The 22,608-nt window shown below is 43.1% G+C and overlaps 1 protein-coding gene across 2 annotated transcripts in view; it reads left to right on the top strand.

Annotated features, from left to right (window-relative positions):
• LOC311231551 (uncharacterized protein) overlaps nt 1-20,065 on the top strand; it is a 76,055-nt gene extending 55,990 nt beyond the window's left edge. For both annotated transcript variants that reach the window (XM_084318174.1, XM_084318175.1), the window contains one exon: nt 18,198-20,065. In XM_084318174.1, coding sequence (XP_084174300.1) covers nt 18,198-19,447 — 1,250 coding nt within the window. In that variant the 3' untranslated portion in view covers nt 19,448-20,065. The remainder of the gene's footprint in view (nt 1-18,197) is intronic.
• Nucleotides 20,066-22,608: the final 2,543 nt, after the last annotated feature.

Here is a 22,608-nt window from a genome sequence, read left to right as displayed (position 1 = left end):
GTGACGGGCAATCAAATAGTCATGTGAAAACCGAAAATCATGATCCAATTCTTTAGCGGAGTTCTCACTCGCTGTCTCAGCACAGACATGAAGCGTGCACCGCGCACTGCTGCTACCCCCTCCCCACCTGTTTCTGTATGCTTGCATGTAAACAGAGGCTATTGCCTCCGAGTCACTGTGACGTTAGTTAGCACTGCTGCTGCTGCTCCTACCCCTGTATGCCTGCATGTAAACAGAGGCTATTGCCTCACCGTGACGTTAGTCTAGTCAGTGTGGGACCTTCGTGAGATAACGTTAGCTACCGTTACAAAATGACCCAGTCAACTATTCACTTAGTTTAATACATGAGGCATTGTGTAACGTTATCCAGCCGGCTAGCTACGGATAGCTCCCGACATCAACAAATCCTCCAGCAATAGTCCAGTGCATAATACCTCCGTTGGCTAGGTAACTAGTCACTACGAAATGTCGCAGTAAACTAAATAGTTCACTGAGGCGTTGTCCCAACGCCATCCAGCAGTAGCTACAGAAAGCTCCTGACATCAATGTCCTACAACAACAACATGCGTATTCGAGTCCCTGGCTTACATCGCATGAGTGAGGGCTGCTGACTAGGGTCCAGGTGCAGCGCCGGAGAATTATTTTGCATGCTGAATGTAGCGTTTAGGGTCCAGCTGCACCCCCGGAGAATCCTTGCTGGAGCTGGAGGCCACTCGAGTATACACACAGACAGTGGAGCTGTTTGCAGACAGCGAGGTGGCGATGTCTCGCAGATAACACAATCACAAGTATGATTATATAATATATATATTTTATTAAAAAAAAATTATATAAAATAATAATAAAAAAAAATGTTATCAAAAAAAAGTTGGCAGGTAAGAAATATGCTTGGCGGGTAGATTCTTCCCATCTACCCGCCACTGGCCGGTGAGTCAAAAAGTTAATTTCGCTCCCTGACTGCAACGGATGTTATAATAAAAGCCTTTCCATACATCTGTCCGATTGAAAACGTTATTAACAGACCGCAGAATGGGCACGCACAACTCAGCACGGGCTGAGGTATGAACAGTAATGTTTGCTATCGTCATCGGACGTTGCTATGTTTGGGTAAATACGCTGATGTTATTGAACGTGTACCTATATAACGTTAATGCCACAAAACGAATGCCTTTGTTAATAATAAGTAGTAACTTTGATGCAGTAGTGTGTGTGGGGGCGGCGTTGTTCAAACGTTTGAACGGGTGTGGACCAGATTGACACGGCACAATCCTCTTGGGCAAAACATCACGATATCCACGATACGTTAAAAAAGTGTATCGTTAATTAACTGTACCCGATATTTATATAATATCGTCATATCGCCCAGCCCTAGTCCAGAGGACCGAGCTTTGTCAACAAACCGATGTACTTTCTAACAGCTATATATATACTTTATAGTATTGCTATCTGTCCATTCTCATTGTCACTTGAGTGCATAAACCGTGCCTTCATAATGGCTTAAAGAAAATAAAAATCCATCGGTTGGTTGTCATTTTATAGCGCCGTGAATATAAGGTTTATCGCACTTTTTGTCTCGTCTTTTTTCTGGGGAGCTAGATAATAGGCTAAACGTTGGCGCCGTTATATCAAACGCCATTTCTGCTGTATATATATACGAATGAAATAAAACAAACTGCGTAGCATCCGGACTATTACAGAGCATCTATGGATGAAATGGGGGCGGCGGGCGACGCCGATTACTATTATTGATTAGCAATATAGTGTGCGTTCAATCAGCCATGTTCATTGATCGATCACGTTAGGTTTTAAAACAATGTCCAATCCAGCTGTAATTTGGGGGAATAGTATTCTACCGTCAGGCCATGTGATCGCCGGCAGCATTTCGTCAGTAGTCATCGGAATATGGTAGATCGATATGTCCATTGGCTAATCATAAATCCCATTATTCCAGGCTGAAATATACGTTCGGTAACGGGATCAAAGATGGCGGGTGTTTGTTTGGAACCGAGGCTCATATGAAACGCCCACAGACAGCGAAAATATTTTTTTTTACAATCGCCCTCAATGATACTGCAGTGGAGCGATGGCGCCCCTAAGCGGATCTGGCAGGTATTGCATGTTTCGAAAATCAAATATGTGGGTAATTCCTGCAAGTCGATCGCGGACCTAATAAGCAATATACAAATTGAATAAAACAATAACAACTCGCCACGAGTTAACTTGTGGGTCTGGTCCACTACGCATGGCACCGAATCACGAGTTAACTCGTGCTCAGGCGGCAAAGTGTTAACAGTCTCTATAAGTCCAGTCTTTGTGGCGCTCTCACCAGCCTACCACTGGACGTCATGTACTCTGGCGCCGGTGGAGGGTCCTCCGCAGGCTGGTACAGGCTGCTCCGCCTGAACGGCCTGACTTCCTGGGTGATAGTGTCACTGCCCGTGTTACTGTCCATCCCGTCGCTGGGCGGACTGCTGTGTCGCTCCTCAGGTGGGCTGCTGTGCTGAACGCTGTGTTGCTCCGGGCGGCGTCCGGTCAGGTCCACCTCCGCTGGTCGCAGGTACGCCCGGTTCCGCCGGTAGAATGTCCCCTCCACATCCACCAAGTACGATCTGGGGGCCACCGGTTGCAGGCACACTCCTCTCCTCCACTTGCCCGTCCTGTCTCCAGGCAGGGGCTTCATTCTTATGTCCTGGCCGAGACACAGCTCGGGCAGATCTCTGGCCGACTTGTCATAAACAAGCTTGGCCGTTTGATGCTTAACCCTCAGCTTCTCAGGAACCCCTGTGACCACGCTGGGGCCCAGGAGTGTGTCAGCGACCAGACTGGGGTCTTCAGTCTCCGGGACATCAGTCTCTGTGCTGGGCTGCTAAGCGTGCCCTCTGTGGGCGTGTTCCTCCACTGCAAGATAGCTAACCATGGGTCGTTACCTGCACTAGCTGCCTCCTTGCACAGGTTCTTCACTATCTTCACCGCCGATTCAGCCTTTCCATTAGACCTTGGGTGCCTGGGTGAGTACATGACATGGTCGAAATCCCATTCCTTTGCAAACATTCAAATGTTCACAGTCAAACTGAGAACCACAGTCTATCACCCGGTCAGGCTGCCCATGGCGTGCAAATTGGAACTTACACCTTAACACTGTGTCTGTGTCTGTGTGTTTCATGTATCTCGTGTCAGTCCTCTGTGGTGGAGCTGTGGCCCTGCTCAATGTGTCACTGATGTGCATGTCCGGGCCTGGCTTCTATGTGACCTTGAGGTTGTAGTTCTGTAGCGTGTGCAGCATGCTCTGGAGCCGTTTGGGTGCAGTGAGGAGGCGTTTGTTGAATATTGAGATGAGTGACTTGTGGTCCGTTTCCGCCATGATCTCCCCCCGTCCATACAGATGATAGTGAAAGCGTTGGCACGCAAACACAATACTCAGACACTCTTTCGCGATCTGCGCATAGTTCTGTTCTGTCTGAGTCAGTGCCTGTGATGCGTACCCTACATGGCTGACCCTCCTGGAACAGACAGCAGCCAAGTCCTTTCTGACTTGCATCACTCTGGATGGTGACCGGCTTGGTCACATGGTAATATTTCAGGATCGGGCTGCTTGATCTCCTCGACCGCCGCCCCATGTTTGGGTAGCCAGTGCCATGGGACGGCCTTGTCCAAAAGCCTCCTCAGTGGCTCGCATATCTCAGAGAGGAGGGGCATGAACCTTGCGAGGTATGTCACAAACTAGGGATGTCCGATATTATCGGCCGACCGATATTATCGGCCGATATCGGCAGTAAAATGTGATATCGGAAAATATCGGTATCGGTTTAAAAAAAGAAAAAAACAATAACAATATTTGTTATATATATATCCAGTGAAATTATTAGTTACCTGAAATTATTCCGTTTTTTGGGGTGGGAAACCCTGCATATATCGGTATCGGTTGATATCGGTATCGGAAATTAAGAGTTGGACAATATCGGAATATCGGTATCGGTAAAAAAGCCAATATCGAGCATCCCCCAATGAACCGCTGCACTGCCTTGGCGTCCGTGGGGTGTGGCATGTCTTGGACCGCCCTGATCTTCTCTGGGTCGGCCCTGAGCCCCTCTGCTGACAGGATGTGCCCATGAAACTTGACTTCTTTGAGCCTGAACTGCAGTTTCTTTAAACTTAGCCTCAACCTAACCTCTCTGCACCTCTCCATGAGTGCTATCAGTTTAGTGGCATGGTCCTGTATAGCCCCTCTTCTGTCTCCCCACAGCCAACTATCAATATATCGTCTGCGATGGGCTTTACCCCACTGAGCCCTGCTAAAAGCTCATGCTGCTTTCGCTGGTATATCTCTGGGGCCACAGACACCCCAAATGGCAGCTTTAACCAGCGCTTCCTGCCCCAAGGTGTCCAAAATGTGGTGGTGTAACTACTTTCCTCGTCTAGTCTGCACTGTAGCAAAGCATCACGTGCATTCACAAGAGTGAAAATGCAAGCCTTGGGCGCCTATTCTTTAATTGGAGCCGAAGAGTGCTGCGGAGTGCTTCCGCGTTTTCCCTGATTGGCTGCGACACGCCCCGCGGAGCAGCAGAGCTTGTGGCATTATGTAGCCGTAATCCCAGATGTTTTTCCATCGACGCTTAGCTCAACTGGTACGCCGCAGTGCTGTGGATCCTGCGGTGCGGTTAGTCACAAGTTCGAATCACTTACATTTTTTTTTCTTCTTTTTTACGTTTATCATCTCTCGCTATAAACGTGCATTCTTCCGCTGGTTAAGTTTAGGCATTCTTTCGGAGTTGGTTAAGGTTAGGGTTAAGTTAAGGTTAGGCATTATTTCGTAGTTGGTTAAGGTTAGGGTTAAGTTAAGGTTAGGGAGGGTTAAGGTTAGGCATTCTTTCGGAGTTGGTTAAGGTTAGGGTTAAGTTAAGGTTAGGCATTATTTCGGAGTTGGTTAAGGTTAGGGTTAAGTTAAGGTTAGGGAGGGTTAAGGTTAGGCATTATTTCCGAGTTGGTTAAGGTTAGGGTTTGTCACAGAGAATGCCTGTCTGTCTTTCTTGACGTGGAGGATGCAGCCTATTTCCGCACTGCCGCTCTCTCGCGCTGCCGCGGTCACATGGGCGTCATGGCCAATCAGAGAAACGCGACGCACTCTTCGGCTGTGATAAATATAGACGCGCCCTGGGCAGCTTGTATAGCACATCCTCAAGCATCGGCATTAAGTAGTGAGATCTCCTTAAAGCCATATTTAATTAATGACTTTGGGTCTATACATATCCTCAGCTTCTCTGGCCATCTGACAATCACCATATTGCTGATCCATTCTGTTGGCTCTGACACTGAAACCAAGTGGCCATCTTTCTCATATTTATCTAATTGCCCCTGGAACATTACGTGGAGCAGCTTGCACTGGGGCTACATTACTGTCTAACTCAAAATGAACTTCACCTGTGACTGATTCCACAGGGGCATTGAAAACCTCATCGTCCGTACAGACAAGTTGCTGCCTGGTTAGTGGGACTGAGCTGCTATGTCCTACCATCACCAGCTCCTCAGGGATGGTGAAGCGCATCAAACCTAGGCGCTCACTGGTTTCACCTGACAAAAGGGCTCTCTGTCTGCTTCTTACTACCTCGAAGGTCAGCTTGTGTGTCTTCCCTCTCACTTAATAAAATGTTCAATCAATCAATCTGCATGGTGATTGATTGAATGAAGATTTTATTAACAGATTGCAGAATGGGTAGAATACAGTACGGCTCAATACACACAATCAGGGACCGAAACTAAAGCCCGCCGCCCGCCAGGGGCGGGCTGTTTTTACCTTTGGCGCATGAGGGCTGCCCGCCGTGTGGCGTGTAGACGTGTAGTTCATAACTTCATAACGATACTCTTGTGCGAGTACAGATTATAGCCGCTCGTCTTTTTTTTCTCCGCCGCGAGATCGTTAAAAAACTACAAGTCCCACATCGCACTCAAGTCAACGGTCCAATCACAGTAGAGTGACGTGACTGGTTTCATGAGAAAAAAAGCAAATTACCAATCGGAAGCTATCATTTGGCTTGTTTACTTCCATCTGCTCTAGTCTATATCGGACCTCCAAGAGTCTAACGTTACTGTTTAAACAATGACCCAGTCAACTATTCACTTTTAGTTTAATACATGACGAGGCATTGTCTAACGGTATCTAGCTGGCTAGCTACTGATAGCTGCTGATATCAACAAATGCTCCAGCAATAGTCTACTCGAGTGCATAATACCTTCGGTCCCTCGTTAGCTAGCTTAGCTAGCTCACGTTGATCCATATGTCCCAGTAAACTAAATTGTCTTAACGTTATCTACTGGGCTAGCAGTAGCTACAGATAGCTCCTGATATCAATGTCTTATAACATTGATTGAATGCGTATTCTAGCTGAGGGCATGTTGAATGTGATTTGACAAAAGAACGGTAACGTTATAAATAGGTCCAGCTGGGCGGTTAGGTGGTCGAGCGGAGATTGCGTTCGTCACCAGCCCCGGAGCTGTGAGCTTGATTCGCCTGTTCGAATCCAGCTCACAGCTCCGGGGTTGTCACCAGCTTGGCTGGCCGTCTGCACTGATACAATTGGCTGTATCAGAGGGTGGGAGAAGCTGGCGGGGTGGGTCCGGGTCGTTGTAAACAGCGACTCCTACAGTTCGGTCGGGGCGCCTGCTAAGCGCGGATTGGACGTGAGGGGGATAGTGTGGTGCTCCCACACGCTACGCCCTCTCAATGAGAATCCGCGCTGCCAGGTGAAAAGAAGCGGTGATTGGCTGGACGTGTGTCGGAGGAAGCACGTGGTAGCCTCCACTCTCCCAGATGATCTGACTGTGGGGGGTAAAGCGCAGCGACCAGGAAGGGACTGGGAATTGGCATACGACTAACATTGGGATGGGAGAAAAATCGGAGGAAAAATGGAGGGGGAAAAAGACCAATAATAAAAAATAAAAAATAAATAGGTCCAGCTGCATCGCCGGAGAATCCTTGCATGCTGAATGTAGGGTCTAGCTGAATATAGGGTCTAGCTGCAGGGCCGGAGAATCCTTGCTGGAGCTGGAGGCTACTCAAGTATACACACAGACAGTGGAGCTGTTTGCAGATAGCAAGCATTTTGACTTATTGCGTGGTGGCGATGTCTCGCAGATAATACAACTACAAGTATGATTATATAATATATATTTTATTTAAAAAAAAATTTATATAAAATATATATATATATATTTTTTAATCAAAAAAAATTTGGCAGGTAAGAAATATGCTTGGCGGGTAGACTCTTCCCATCTACCCGCCACTGGCCGGTGAGTCAAAAAGTTAATTTCGCTCCCTGCACACAATTGTTAAGGGGATGCAGACCAGAGAAAGACTTTCGTCTTGTTTACATCAGGGTCCCCCATTTTCAATTCATAATGAATTGTAAGTAAGGGTGCAACTTGCACCGTGCAATCCATTCTTTGTGGATCTAGCTAGGGATGCACCGATATGAAAATTTGCCACCGATACCGATTGTTCAACTAACACAATCGGCCGATACAGATACCGATATTTGTGGCAAAGAAATGTATATACTTTTTTTTTCTTTTTTTTTTAATGAAACTACTGTATATTTGTATGTCTCTAAATGTTTTGATGAATTGAAAATGGAGGACCCTTATCAGAACTCTACAGTGCGACCATATTGCTCGCATATGCCCCTAAAAATCTGTGTGTGCGAACCTGAAAAATCTATTACGCACACAGTGTGCGAGTGCAGATTACAGCCTCATTCGTTCTTTTTATTTCTCCGCTGAGAATCGTTAAAAAACTACAAGTCCCACATTGCACTCAAGCCAGCGGTCCAATCACAGTAGAGTGACGTGACTGGTTTCATGGGAAATAAAGCAACTGACCAATCGGAAGCTCTCATTTTGCTTGTTTACGTCCTGAAACTCCGCCATTGCGATCAGGGCTCTGATTGCGATATGAGAGTGTTTTCTGAGACACTAACTTATTATATAGGTGAGTCAATCTATGAAAAAAAAGCACTTAACCCAAAAAAAATTTATACAAAAGGTTTTTCGATGGATTCCGATAGTATTGGGCGTGCTAAATAACATACTAAAAGTCGATAAAAATCGACCCCCCCCCGAAAGCCGCCATTTCCAAGATGGCGTCCCAGATGGCGGTGGAGATATTAAAATGGCTATATCTCAAATTGAGAATATGGTGCAAAGGATTTCTCAACTGATTCTGGTACCTCTGGGCATGTTCACTAACCTAAAAATCTAGGAAAATACACCTTCCAGAAAGGCTTAATTTTCAAGATGGCGTCCAAAATGGCGGCAGACCAAGCTTAAAATGGCTATATATCTCAATAGAAAAAAATATATAACTATGATTTTTCACTTGATTCTGGTACCTCTAGACATGCTTGTGAACATACTAAAAATCTAGGAAAATACACCTTCCGGAAAGGCATCATTTTCAAGATGGCGTCCAAACTGGCGCCCAGGAGCTTAAAATGACTATACAAATACAAATAGCTTACTAAAAAAGGTGTTTGCACTCTCCAGCTCTCAAGCTAGCATAGTTGAAGCCTTCTTTTTGACCATTATAGTTGTTATAGTTAGAGGTGTTTGCACTCTCCAGCTCCCAAACTACCATCGTTGAAGCCTTCTTTTTTTTAATCAGTCCGACCACAAGCTGTCCTTGCCCCTTTGCAAATTGGCCTAGCAGTGCAAATGCACCACTTAAACCGGTCTCGGTTCATTGTAGATATGCTGAATAAGATGGGATTCTGCTCTTCCTATTCTGAACTGCAGAGGTTTGAAATGAATGCTGCAAATTGTATTGCACCAAACATGCTTGGTAAGGATATTGATGTGTTGAACACGACCGTCTTATTTGCTGCAGACAATGTAGATCATAATATTCTAACAATTGATGGGAAAGGGACATTTCATGGGATGGGCATGATAGCTGCCTTGACACCAGGACAGAAGACAGACCAAAGGATTCCGAGGTTCAGAATTAATGAACTGAATCTTGTGCAGAGGTCAAAAGTTGTGATAATAGATTATCACTTTGCCAAACACTTTTGCAGAGACACCACATTTAAAGAACTTCCAAGACTCGCAGAATGTAACAAGATGGTTGATCTGCTTTGGGAGTTATCGTTCAATTTCAAACAGCCTGCACCTGGTTGGCAGGGGATGATGCACATTATTCATAAGGGAGATGAACATCCAGGGCAGTCTTCAGTGAGATACTTACCAATGATAGACATGTACTCCGGAGACAAAACATGCATTCTGTCAACACTGGAGTTCATTTGTGGTCTGGCATCCAAACACCACCTTGCCCCAGTAGTTACATTTGACCAACCCCTATATTGGAAAGCAGCAGAGATAATCCTAGATGCACCACAGTGCAGTCACCTCAAGTCCTTTGTCCTGCTCCTAGGAGGATTTCACACATTTATGAATTTGCTAGGAGCAATTGGTACACTGATGGACGGTACAGGACTTAAGGACATTCTAGGGGTAGTCTATGGGGAGAACTCAGTAACCCATATGATGACAGGCAAATCAGTTCAGAGAGCATTCCGTGGCCATCTTCTGGTTGACAAATGTCTTAACCGCATGATAATATCAGAAATGGTAGATGATAGTCATGAATTTGCAGCAATGGTTGAACAGTCTGAATCAATGTATACCTCAATAGTTAAGGGTGAAATGCCATTGGAAACAGTGTTCACATCAGAGACCCTCATTACAATAAATGAAGAGCTGGGAAAAAGGAAGATGGAACTGTGTGCTAGATCCAAAACTAGTCAGTTGTGGCTAAATTACCAACACATGTTAGAAGTTGCTAGGTCACTGATAACAGCAGATCGCACAGGTTCCTGGCTTTTGCACCTACACGCTGTTTCTGAATGCATGCCGATATTCCCTGCGGCTGGGCATTACAATTACTTGAAATCGGCACACTTTTATGTCCAAGAGATGAGTCAGCTTCACATCAACCACCCAGATGTCTTCAGACAATTTGAAAAGGGTTTTCATGTTATCCGTCGCAGCAGCCAATCATGGGCAGGCCTCAGCTCAGATCTTGTAATCGAAACAACATTGATGAGGTCATTGAAGACTACAGGAGGGATGACACATGGAAGTGGAATGACCGACAATCAGAGATCCCTTTGGACAATGTCAAAGGGCATAACATCAGAGTATAACACCGCAATGCAGGAGTTCTCAAACCAGACATACACAACATCAGAACAGCACAAGGATTCAACAGAGGCAAGGATGAAAAGGGATGCTGCTGACCTGGAGAAGATCACTTCAAAACTTGCTATATGTTCACCTTTCTCTCCAGACTCTTCTTTAAGGAATGTTGTTACAGGTGTTGTCGCTGAGGATGGAGTGAACGTGCATGATTATGACTCTGTTGGACGCAACATCATGCACAAAATGATCGGACAGCCGGCAATGCATTCACATTTTCATTTAGTAGAAAGGATAAAGCCATAACCCTTGGACAAAAATCGTCTATCAAGGTTGCTCCTGATCGAATCATTGATTCTGCACTTCTTTTTCAACGTTTCCTTATTGTCTCCCAAACTGGAGAGCTGTCATTGGAGGAGGTTATGCGTTACGAACTCAGTCCTTTCCCTCCTGCCCTCTTTGAAGCCGGAAACGTCTTCCGCAAAGCTGATAAACCACAACTAGCGCACGCAATCTGTGATCATGCAAGTGATGCAATCCTAGATTCTGTACCAGAAACGGAGCATTATGTTCTTGATGGTGGTTCACTCCTTCACCGAATACAATGGAAGCACGGACAAAGCTATGGTAAAATTGCACAGTCATATGCAGACTTCACCATCCAACATTATGGCTCAGCTACAACTAGGGATGTCCCGATCGCCTTTTTTTGCTGCCGATCCGATCCCGATCATGTGATTTTAAATATCTTATCGATCCGATCGTTTCCGATCCGATCTTTCACATTAGTAATCAATTTTGACGCATTTTTGTCAGGCTGAATGTAATAACAAAAGCCTCCGGCGCGCCCCTCTGTTGCCTATAGTCCGGGGCGCGAGCGCGCCAGCGCGGAGGCTCTTGTTATTACATTCAGCCTGAGAAATGTGCTTCTGCTTCATTATGAGAAATATTAAAAGTTTCAATATATGTTTGCACATTAGTATACATTCAGTGTTCGACTTACGTAATGGTCCATTCTGGTCTGAAACGCCGACGATAATCCTCAGTCACGGCAAATAATTGACGTTATCCTCCAGGTGAAAAGTTAGTCTGAAAACATTGCAACTGGCTTGACTTTCTATTTTAAAATGCTTAGTTCCAAACCTCTGACCTTTATTCTAGCTGCTCAAGTCAGTGGATATTAACCGTGTTTCGGGAGCGACGTGCTGTTGTTGTGGCAGAACACCGGTCTAAATTAAAGGGAATGTATTTGTTGCAACGGTGTAAATTAAAGGGAAAGTGTTTGTTGTGGACAATTATTCTGCTCTGTGTGACAATAAATACATTAATGATGATATATTATATGTAATTTAAAACCAAAACTAAGGCCTCCGTATGAGTTTAAGGCGTGGACATGGTCATGTTTGTTGAATAATTTTTTTTTTTTTTTGACTGCCGATTTTTATTATTATTTTTTCCCGATCCCCGATCCTCTGAAAAGCACGTGATCAACGCCGATCACGTGATCGGATCGGGACATCCCTAGCTACAACCATTGTGTTTGATGGCTATGAGGATGGGCTATCCATTAAAGACAACACACATCAAAGAAGAGGAAACAATATTCATCCCATTGTCAACTTCACTGCTGAGACAGAGTTCTCAGGTAAGAAGGAGGAGTTCCTGTCAAGAGATCTGAATAAACAGAAACTGATCCACATGATAAGTGATGAACTGAAAGAACGGGATTGCACTGTGGTCAATTCACTTGGAGATGCTGATGTAGACATAGTAAGGGCCGCAGTGGGATCATCTCTTCTTCACACCACGACGCTGATTGGAGAAGATACTGATCTCCTCGTCTTACTTCTTTACTATGCACAGAGAGATAGCAAGGGCCTTTATTTCAGATCAGACAAGTCGAAAGCTGATGGCAGTTTTAAAGTGTACGCCATAAACCATTTGAAAGAAGTACTCGGACAGGATGTGTGTTCTCAGTTGCTGTTCATCCATGCTGTGACTGGCTGTGACACAACTTCCCGGATCTTCGGAGTTGGCAAAAAGACAGCATTCCAAAAACTTGTAAAAGGGGATCCTGTCCTTCAGGCTTGTGCCAATGCATTCACTGTACCAAACCAGACAACAGATGTGATCGATGACCTTGGGTGCCAAGCAATGGCTGTCTTTTTTGGTGGAAAGTGCACAGATTCGCTTGCAAAAATGAGATATAACATTTTCAGCAAGAAGGTTGTCTCAGCTTCATCAACGGTAACGCCTGAACGTCTACCACCAACTGAATCTGCTACCAAATTCCACTGTCGTAGAGCATACTACCAGGTCATGGTCTGGATGGGAACAGATGATGGTATAGATGCTCTAGACTGGGGCTGGAACCTGCAGGACAATAGATTTGTCCCACTCATGTCAACAATGAATGCTGCTCCAGCTGACAGTCTCTTGTAACTGTACCACTGCCTGCAAGACACTTCGCTGCTCATGCAGAAAATATGGACTACCTTGTACTACTGTCTGTGGACCATGTCAACTTCATGAATGTGACAATCCACATAACAAGTTTCTCCCAGAGGATCCTGAAGATGATGATGAGTAGGCCTAAAGACCACAATAAGTGGGTCATTTATTTTGTGTTCAACACCAAAGCCAGCTTTCTAGGTTGAATATAATAACCAATTTTAATTTTAGCCAAAATAAGCTACAGGCAGCCATTTTGATGATGCAAATGATGCATTCCTAGCAGATATATTTAGCTAGATATTTTGCTCGTTATTAATGTATAGAGGTGCCAGAATCAGTTTATAAATCCTTTAGAAATGTTTTCCCATTGAGGCGGTTAGGTGGCCGAGCGGAGATTGCGTTCGTCACCAGCCCCGGAGCTGTGTGCTGGATTCGCCTGTTCGAATCCAGCTCACAGCTCCGGGGTTGTCACCAGCTTGGCTGGCCGTCTGCACTAATACAATTGGCTGTATTAGAGGGTGGGAGAAGCTGGCGGGGTGGGTCCGGGTCGTTGTAAACAGCGACTCCTACAGTTCGGTCGGGGCGCCTGCTAAGCGCGGATAGGACTCGAGGGGGATAGTGTGGTCCTCCCACACGCTACGCCCTCTCGATGAGAATCCGCGCTGCCAGGTGAAAAGAAGCGGTGATTGGCTGGACGTGTGTCGGAGGAAGCACGTGGTAGCCTCCACTCTCCCAGATGATCTGACTGTGGAGGGTAAGTGCGCAGCGACCAGGAAGGGACTGGGAATTGGCATACGACTAACATTGGGATGGGAGAAAATCGGAGGAAAATGGAGGGGGGAAAAGACAAAAAAAAAAAAAAAAAAATGTTTTCCCATTTGAGATACAGGCATTCTAAGCTCCCAGTCGTCATTTTGGACACCATTTTGAAAATTAAGCCTCTTCGGAAGGTGTATTTCCCTAAAACTTTAGTATGTTCCTAAGTATGTCTAGGGGTACTTGGGGTACTAGAATCAAATGACAAAATCATTTATATAATTTTTATATTGACATATATATAGCCATTTTAAGCTTGGCCAGCCGCAATTTTGGACGCCATCTTGAAAATGAAGCCTTTCTGGAAGGTGTATTTTCCTAGATTTTTAGTATGTTAGTGAGCATGCCCAGAGGTACCAGAATCAGTTGAGAAATCCTTTGCACCATTTTCTTAATTTGAGATATAGCCATTTTAATCGACCCGGCACCATCTGGGACGCCATCTTGGAAATGACGGCTTTCGGAGGGGTCGATTTTGGTCGACTTTTAGTATGTTATTAACACGCCCAATACTACCAGAATCCATTGAAAAACCTTTTGTATCAATTTTTTTGGGGTTAAACCATATATTGACTCGCCTAATAGTCTTACCAATAGCAATAGATTTTAGAACACCTAGATTTATCGATAGCAATAATAATATAACGTTAATGCAACTAAACGAATGCCTTGCTTTGTTAATCATAACGTTGATGCAGTAGCGTATGTCCTTGTGTTGGCTGTAACGGACATGACAATAACAACGTGTACACATTAAAATTGCGATAATCGATTCTAACATTTTCAAATTGATGCAGTTGAATTTTCCCCTTAGGATCGATGCATTGTTACACCCCTACACCAAAGTCACTGGCCCACTGTGTATCTGTGTGTATAATAACTTGGCTAGCATTATCAACAGCAGAGATGGGCAATAGGGTCCAGCTGCAGCGCCGGACGGCCGGAGTGCAAGCGGTCTGACGTAATTGGCAGACTCGACTGTCAATCAATGGTCTACCTGACACGCAAACTCATAAACAATGTTTCTGTACTGGAGGTGTACAGTATTTCAATAGGCAACCCTGAAAGGATTATTTTTCTAGAAGAGCAACACAGCCAAAACATAGGCATTGTATGCATAAAAGGGGCAAAAGCTAAAGTTAAGTGACTGTTACTTTTGTAGCAGTAGTTTGATTTGATAGTTTATTTGATAGGGACAGCACATGTTAATGAACATCAAGTACAAAATGTAAACATGCAGGGTTGTAGCAAGAGCTAATTTACACACATGCACGCACAGTACAAATATACATTTATTTTTGAAAAAAAAAAAAAATCTGTTACTTGAAATATTTTCACTGTGCTCCTAAATATTTTTGGGTGCTCCTAAATTTCTTTGTGTGCTCCTAAATTTTTTCATTTAGGAGCACATGTGCTCCTTGGGGAAAAGGTTAGCGTAGAGCCCTGCTTATGTAAAAAAGCCGAAAGTCTTTTTCTGGTCTTCATCCTCCAGTCCACTGAGCTGTACTGTATTGTACCCATTCTGCAATCTGTTAATACAGTTTTCAATCAATCAATCAGACGAATGTATAGAAAAGCTTTTATTATAACTATATAAAAAAAAATTATATTATTGTTTATGAAAATGTTAGCCCTATGCTTGACTATTATTTTAGGCATGGCAACAAATTACATAATAATAAAATGAATAAATAAAATATGAAATAAATAAATAGGCTACACGTCTCTCTTTTTGTGTTACAAATTGTGCTCACCAATATGAATATAGGCCTCTTTACTTACTTAAAAAAAGGAAACATCAAGAAATATGTTTATGGTATTAATTCCACCATGCCATGTGTGTTTTTATTTTATAATGCTCATGAGTCATGATTATTGCTGAAGTCTGAGTCATACAATACTCACTGGCTTTCATAACAGACTAACTTGTCTTGCTCAAGACGTGTTTATTAGTTTAAGAGAGCACTATCTCTCACAACCAAAGCAATGCATGTAGATGGCAACAGAACAATTTTGATTGACAGTCGATTCTGCCAATTACGTCACACCGCTTGCACCGGCCTCTGCTGTTCTTACCACCAATCGGCAAGCGCTTATTCGTCTTTTACTTCCGGGAAGTCCGCCATTGATCTGAACCACAACAAACCTACCGGCGCTAATAACTTTAGCTCCCCGTGGCCCACGAGTAGACTACCAGGGCTCCGCAGGAATATTAAACGAGGCATAATGATTTTACTGCAACGAATGTTATAATAAAAGCTTTTCTATACATTTGTCTGATTGAAAACTTTATTAACAGATTGCAGAATGGGTACAATTCAGTACGGGCTGTCTGAGCAAAGGAAGGAAGTGAGAGATATGAATGAGTAATGCTTGCTATGGTCGGGTAAATACGCTGATGTTATTGAACGTGTAACTATATAACGTTAAAAATGAATGCCTTGGAGAAATGGGAGAGAGAACTAGAGATAGGAATAACAGGGAAGGAATGGGGGAACATATGCGAGGTACAACATTCAACAACAGGATCGAGAATATGGAAAGAATTTGGATGGAAAAACATAATCAGATTCTTTATAACCCCAGAGCTGAAGGGAAAATATGCACCAACACAAAAAGCATGCTGGAGGATGTGTGGGAAGGAGGGGGCAAATCACACGCACATATTCTGGGGATGTCAGAAGCTGAAGGGGTATTGGGAGGAGATAGGGGAAGCAATGATCAGAATATTAGGATACGGGCTACCACAAACAGGACTGGTGCTTTACTTAGGAGACCTGACACACGAGGGAATACAAGGGGGGGACAAATATTTAATAAAGATAATGTTGATAGCGGCCAGAAAAGCAATAACGAGACTGTGGTACAAGGAAGACCCACCGACAATAGCAAAATGGGTAGGAATAGTGGAAGAAATACAGGATATGGAAAGGATAACACACATGCTGAGGTTACAGGAAGAGAAATTTGGGGAAAGATGGGGAAAGTGGGAGGATTATAAAAGGAACGAGAACGACATCACAGAGGAAGAACCAAATGCAACACAAGAGGGCGAAGGGTAAAGGAGGAAAGATGTTCAAGGAGGGTCTATGAACCCATGTCACACACCTGTGCTTTAGTTAGTATTTTCTATTTTGTTTTTGGGATATTACAATTGCTGAATGCTTTTATACCTTATTATTTATGTCTGTTTAACGGTGTGATATTAAATATTCAGGGATGATGTGGTTTGTGTATGGGTGAACCAAAAGGCAAAGTGAAAGTTAATAAACAAGAGAAAAAAAAAAAAAGGACGAAGGATAAGGGAAGAAAGAAGCTCAAGGAGGGTCTCTGGACCCAGATCACACATACAAGCCTTAGTCAGCATTTATCTTCTTTGAGTAGGAATTACCTGTTTATGCCTGTTTAAGGGAGATACACAATCAGCCTTTGTATCAAATACCTAGAAAACAACAGTAGGGGAACCAGACAACTAACCATGTGATACCCATGTAAATATTTATGTGCACTGTTTTTTCTTTTTGTTTTTATTGTGGTGCTAGTCTCTTTATTTTTTATTATTTATTTTTTGTAAGTGCTGTCTGTCTAAAAACTGTTAATAAAAAATTTAAGTTTAAAAAAAAGTAGTAACTTTGATGCAGTAGCTTGTGTGGGCAGGTCGCTTGACTGAAACCTTTTTCAAAGTTTGAACGTGTGGACCAGATCGACGCGACACAAATTGACGGATATTTATCGGCTACTGCCATCAGCACATTTGAGCTTATAGGCCGATGGCAGTCAACAAGGCACTTATCGGCCGATACCGATACCCGACCGATATATCGAGTTTGATAGTATTTACTGAGGATTGCCAGATAATGTTGATATTTAAACGTAAAAAAGATTATAATACAAAATAAATGTACATGATCATGCAACATAATTTTTTTTTGTAGGAACGGTTTGGGAGAGGGAGGTAGGGAGGGGTTTTAGATTGTGTGTTGTGAAGTTTAGACTTCAGAGTGAAGTTTAGACTTCCGAGAGAGAGAGTAAAGTACAGAAAAAAGGTACCGTTGGGTACCGGTATCGATTCCCAGGTAAAAAGAAACATTTCGGGCTGCTAAAAAAAAATTTGTATTGCAATATCTGTCAGGAAAATCGCAATTAGATTATTTCCCAAAATCGTGCAGCCCTAATCCTCAGTGGACCTGTTCTGACGGTACGCAAACTACAAAGGGTCCAGTGTGTCTGGGATGGTCTCCTTGATGTGTGACATGACTATACTCTTGAAACACTTTATCACTATTGGGGTGAGTGCAATGGGACGAGTGGTGGTCTTGAAGCAGGTGGGCACAATAGCTTGTGCTAGTGACAAGTTGTATATGTCAGCAAGTACGTCAGCCAGCTCTGATGAACAGACCCTGAGGGCACGGCCGGATGTTGTCTGGGCCGGCTGCCTTCCGTGGGTTTGTTCTGCTCAGAACCGTTCTGCTCAGAACCGTATGTACCTCTGCTGTTGTCACAGTGAGTGGTAAGTCCTGCGTGCGCTCCGTGGTCAAAACCCCTCTCTGTTGGTTGGTGTTGGGGACTTCAAAGTGGCTGTTGAGTCTAGAACTGTAGACGACTCTGGACTACGCTGTGTTCTTAAACTATAAAACCCAGCTACATACCATTATAAACCTCTTACATGGAAATTAAGCTGAATAAAATCACCAAATCTCCTTCCTCTGACACTCTTCTCCATCACTATCTCCATCCAGATAGCTGTCCTGTCAGGCCTGGGATGAAACAAAGAGGCTTGGATGGAAGAAAAGGTCTCTGCTGTGACCAGTGTGGAAAAAGCTTCAGTTCAAAGACTAATCTCAATAAACACCAGCGCATTCACACAGGAGAGAAGCCCTACTCCTGTGACCAGTGTGGGAAGAGCTTTAGTCAACTGTCTAGTCTGAAAAGACATCAGAGAATTCACACAGGAAAGAAGCCCTACTCCTGTGACCAGTGTGGAATGAGCTGTAGTGATCTGAAAAGACATCAGAGAATTCACACAGGAGAGAAGCCCTACTCCTGTGACCAGTGTGGACAGGGCTTTACTCTGCAACAGAATCTGAAAACACACCAGAGAATTCACACAGGAGAGAAGCCCTACTCCTGTGGCCAGTGTGAGAAGAGCTTTAGTCGACTGTCTAGTCTGAAAAGTCATCAGAGAATTCACACAGGAGAGAAGCCCTACTCCTGTGACCAGTGTGGACAGGGCTTTACTCTGCAAAAGTATCTGAACTCACACCAGAGAATTCACACAGGAGAGAAGCCCTACTCCTGTGGCCAGTGTGGAAAGAGCTGTAGTCACCTGTCTAATCTGAAAAGACATCAGAGAATTCACACAGGAGAGAAGCCCTACTCCTGTGACCAGTGTGGACAGGGCTTTACTCTGCAACATAATCTGCAATCACACCAGAGAATTCACACAGGACAAAAGCCCTACTTCTGTGACCAGTGTGGGATGAGCTTTAGACATCAGAGTAGTCTGCAATCACACCAGAGAATTCACACAGGACAAAAGCCCTACTTCTGTGACCAGTGTGGGAAGAGCTTTAGTCAACTGTCTAGTCTGAAATCACACCAGATAATTCACACAGGACAAAAGCCCTACTTCTGTCACCAGTGTGAGAAGAGCTTTAGTCAACTGTCTCATCTGAAAAGACACCAGATAATTCACACAGGAGAAAAGCCCTACTTCTGTGACCAGTGTGGGAAGAGCTTTAGTCAACTGTCTAGTCTGAAATCACACCAGATAATTCACACAGGACAAAAGCCCTACTTCTGTCACCAGTGTGAGAAGAGCTTTAGTCGACTGTCTCAGCTGAAATCACACCAGATAATTCACACAGGAGAGAAGCCACATCATTGTGGTTTGTGTGATAAGGGATTCAGGACATTAGCATATTTCAGAAAACATGAGAAGATTCACCTGGGAGAGAAGATTCAGGGAAATGTCAAACCTGTCAATTGACCTGCACACTCTTGGGAGATAAACTACTGCTGTGACCAGTATTAGAAGAGTTACACTCATGATGATGCTCCTGAAATGATATCAACTTATTCACACAGGAGAGAAACTATACCACTGTGGGGAAAACTTCACATGAAAAATAGGTACCATTTTAACTAATGTAGCAGGAATGTAAAACCATCCAAACTGATAATACACAACACACAGGGAAGAAGGTCTACTATTGTGACCAGTGTGGGAAACGCTTCAGTACGTCATTACAGCTATCAGTCCATCAACAATCATAACAATAATAGTGGTAGTAATATTTGGCCATTCTTTTGAAATGAAAAACTACTACCAAGAGCTTTTGACCTGCACAGAAGCCTCTGAGAGAGAAGCAGTACTAGCATAGACACGGTTTTCGCTCTGAGGAGTGAGACAGACCGTGTGGATGTTCCTGGGACAATATGTCATGGTATAAGTGTGAACACACATTTATTTAACCTTTATTTTACCAGGCAGTCACTTGAGATCAATGATGTCTTTTTCGAGCAAGACTTGGGCAAAATGGCAGCAAAACAAAAACAAACATGCAATACACAAACACAGACAGAGACATAAAAGGCAAAGTGGGGGAAGGGGATGCATTTGAGCTGCAGCAAACTAGATTGAATGGGATTGGGGGGAGATTGGAGGGTAGGGTAGAAAGAGGAAGGAAGGTGAGGCTTTGCAGGAGGTTGCTGGGGAGAGAAGGTCAAGTAAATATAAAATATAACACCACATTGTTCTGGTGTTTTAAATACTGGGATCATAGGAACTTTCTGACATCAGTATGGGATGACCAGCCAAAAGCCAAGATGGTTAACAAACACTTTGTACACACTGGAGGGAGAAACTGCTTCTCGTATGGATTTTTATATTTTAATGTGGATACTAGTGATTTTTTTTCCTCTAGTGTCACATATTGTGAACATTCCTAGTACTACACAATAATAAGTGTTTATTTTAGAGTAATGTTCCATGTATTGTCTTCATTGGTATTATTTTAAAGGAATGGATCTTCCTGTATATGAATTTATCATCTTTAGTGGTTTTTCTACCATCTAACCGCTTGTGGGTTTATGGGAATTGCAGAGCAACCTGTTGCACAAGTAACTAACTATTTTGTCATTGTGTGTATATTGACAGTAATGGCTGTACTATTGATGAAACTATCAAAACATTATAGGGTTGGAATCAATTCACTTTAAATTCAATCAATTAAAAATCAAAACAAGTTGTTTACTTTATGATGATAGAACATCCATTCACATTTACTTGTCATTAGGTTGGATAGTAAAACCTTTTCATGATGGAACTTGTACAATATTTAAAATAAAATCTACATCTTGAATAAAAAAAAGTGAATTGATCCAAACTTTGAAACATTCTCATTAGAATGTATGATATGCTAATAATATGGGGCGACATTGGCTCGGGAGGTAGAGCAGTCTGGTAATCCGGAGGTTCCAGGTTCGATTCCCGCTCCTCCCAGGCAGCGTGTCGAAGTGTCCTTGAGCAAGACACTTAACCCCTAATTGCTCCCGATGAGCAGGTTGGCACCTTGCATGGTTGCCTCCGCCATCGGTGTGTGAATGGGTAAAAATGTGAGGAACAAATTGTAAAGCGATTTGGATAAAAGCGCTATATAAATGCAACCATTTACCATTTAATAATATGGATGAATTGTAAGCGTCAAGATAAGTGGCATGGTGTGAATTGATCTCTTAGAAGTAACTAACTCGGAAGTATGAAAATTAAATATTACATTTTTAACCTACTTTGTATGATGCTTCATCTAAGTGCAACCAGTGTTAATTTTGTTGACTAAATTGATGAAGAAAGATGTTCGTCAACGAACGTTTTTTTCATGACGACAACGAGACGTGACGTCACGTTATTGAATACCATGTGACGCTAACGAGACTAAATAGTTTATTAAATATCGTTGACCACAACTGACGACACAAAAATGTAATTTACAAAAACCAGGACGAAATTTCTTTTCATGTATGTTGATATTGTTGACTAAAACAAGACGAGACAAACTAATTATAACTTTTCTTAATGCCATCGTCCCGACAGAACAGTGTGACGGCTGACGGGAGCTCTGTGTTATTAGCATTAGCTGGAGCTATTTGAAAAGCTAGTTTTAGCTGAACGTTACCTTGGCTAAAGTTGGGACTATTCATAATCCAGCTGCAGACCTGCAAGCAAAGTACAGCAAGTTGGCAAAGGAGTATTCCAAGGTAAATCACTTTGTCACCAGTAACGTTACATTGTTTGTATTTCCATCTAGATCGCGTTAGCTAGCTAGTGCCTAAGCTAGCTCACGCTAATGTGGCTAACTGCACACAATTAATGACATAATGCAGACAGCCATACCGGTGACAATGTTTAGCTTTTAGTGCCAAATGATAAGAGTCTGAGGCGGAGTCTCAAAAGAGAATGTTGAATATTTATTTTGCATAAAAAATCACAACAGTGCCTCTGCTAGGAGCTAACTGAACCGTATAGGAAGTGCGCAACAACGTTTAACGTCTGTGTGGAACCAATGTGCCAAGTGCCAACAACCTTTCCGTGGGTGAAGCATAGTTGAGCATAGTTGTCATTTAATAATACTAATACTAATCTATACAATCACCTGTTGTTGAATAAATACCATTACTTTCTAGTTATTACTAAAAAAAACAGTATATATAAAACAGTAGCTGTAAAAAAGAAAAGAAAAAAAGTTTTATAATTTATATAATATAATTTTTTTTTTATGTATGCACTGGTATCGGATCAGTATAACCAGACCTAGACCACCTCTAACTCTAACCCCTAACCAGACCTAGACCACCTCTAACTTTAACCCCTAAGTTAGGGTTGTGACTTAGAGGTGGTCTAGAGTTGGTCTAGCCCTTTACATCCATCTATCTAAATAATAATAATAAATTATAATGAATGCTTAACTACCCCTAAGTTACCCTAACCAGACCTAGACCACCTCTAACTCTAACCACTAACCAGACCTCTTCCATGTGGCACTTTAACACTGACCTCAGAATGTGATTTTATATAATGTTTTTATGCAAGCAGATTGCAATCAGTGTGTACTACTACTAGTACTACTGTGTGTTCTGTTTACTTAGTTT

This window comes from Notolepis coatsorum (genome assembly GCF_963971535.1).
Source record: "Notolepis coatsorum genome assembly, chromosome: 7".
In the NCBI taxonomy this organism is placed as follows: Eukaryota; Metazoa; Chordata; class Actinopteri; order Aulopiformes; family Paralepididae; genus Notolepis; species Notolepis coatsorum.
Note: the sequence above shows the minus strand (reverse complement) of the source record. Positions and strands in the feature narration are given on the sequence as shown.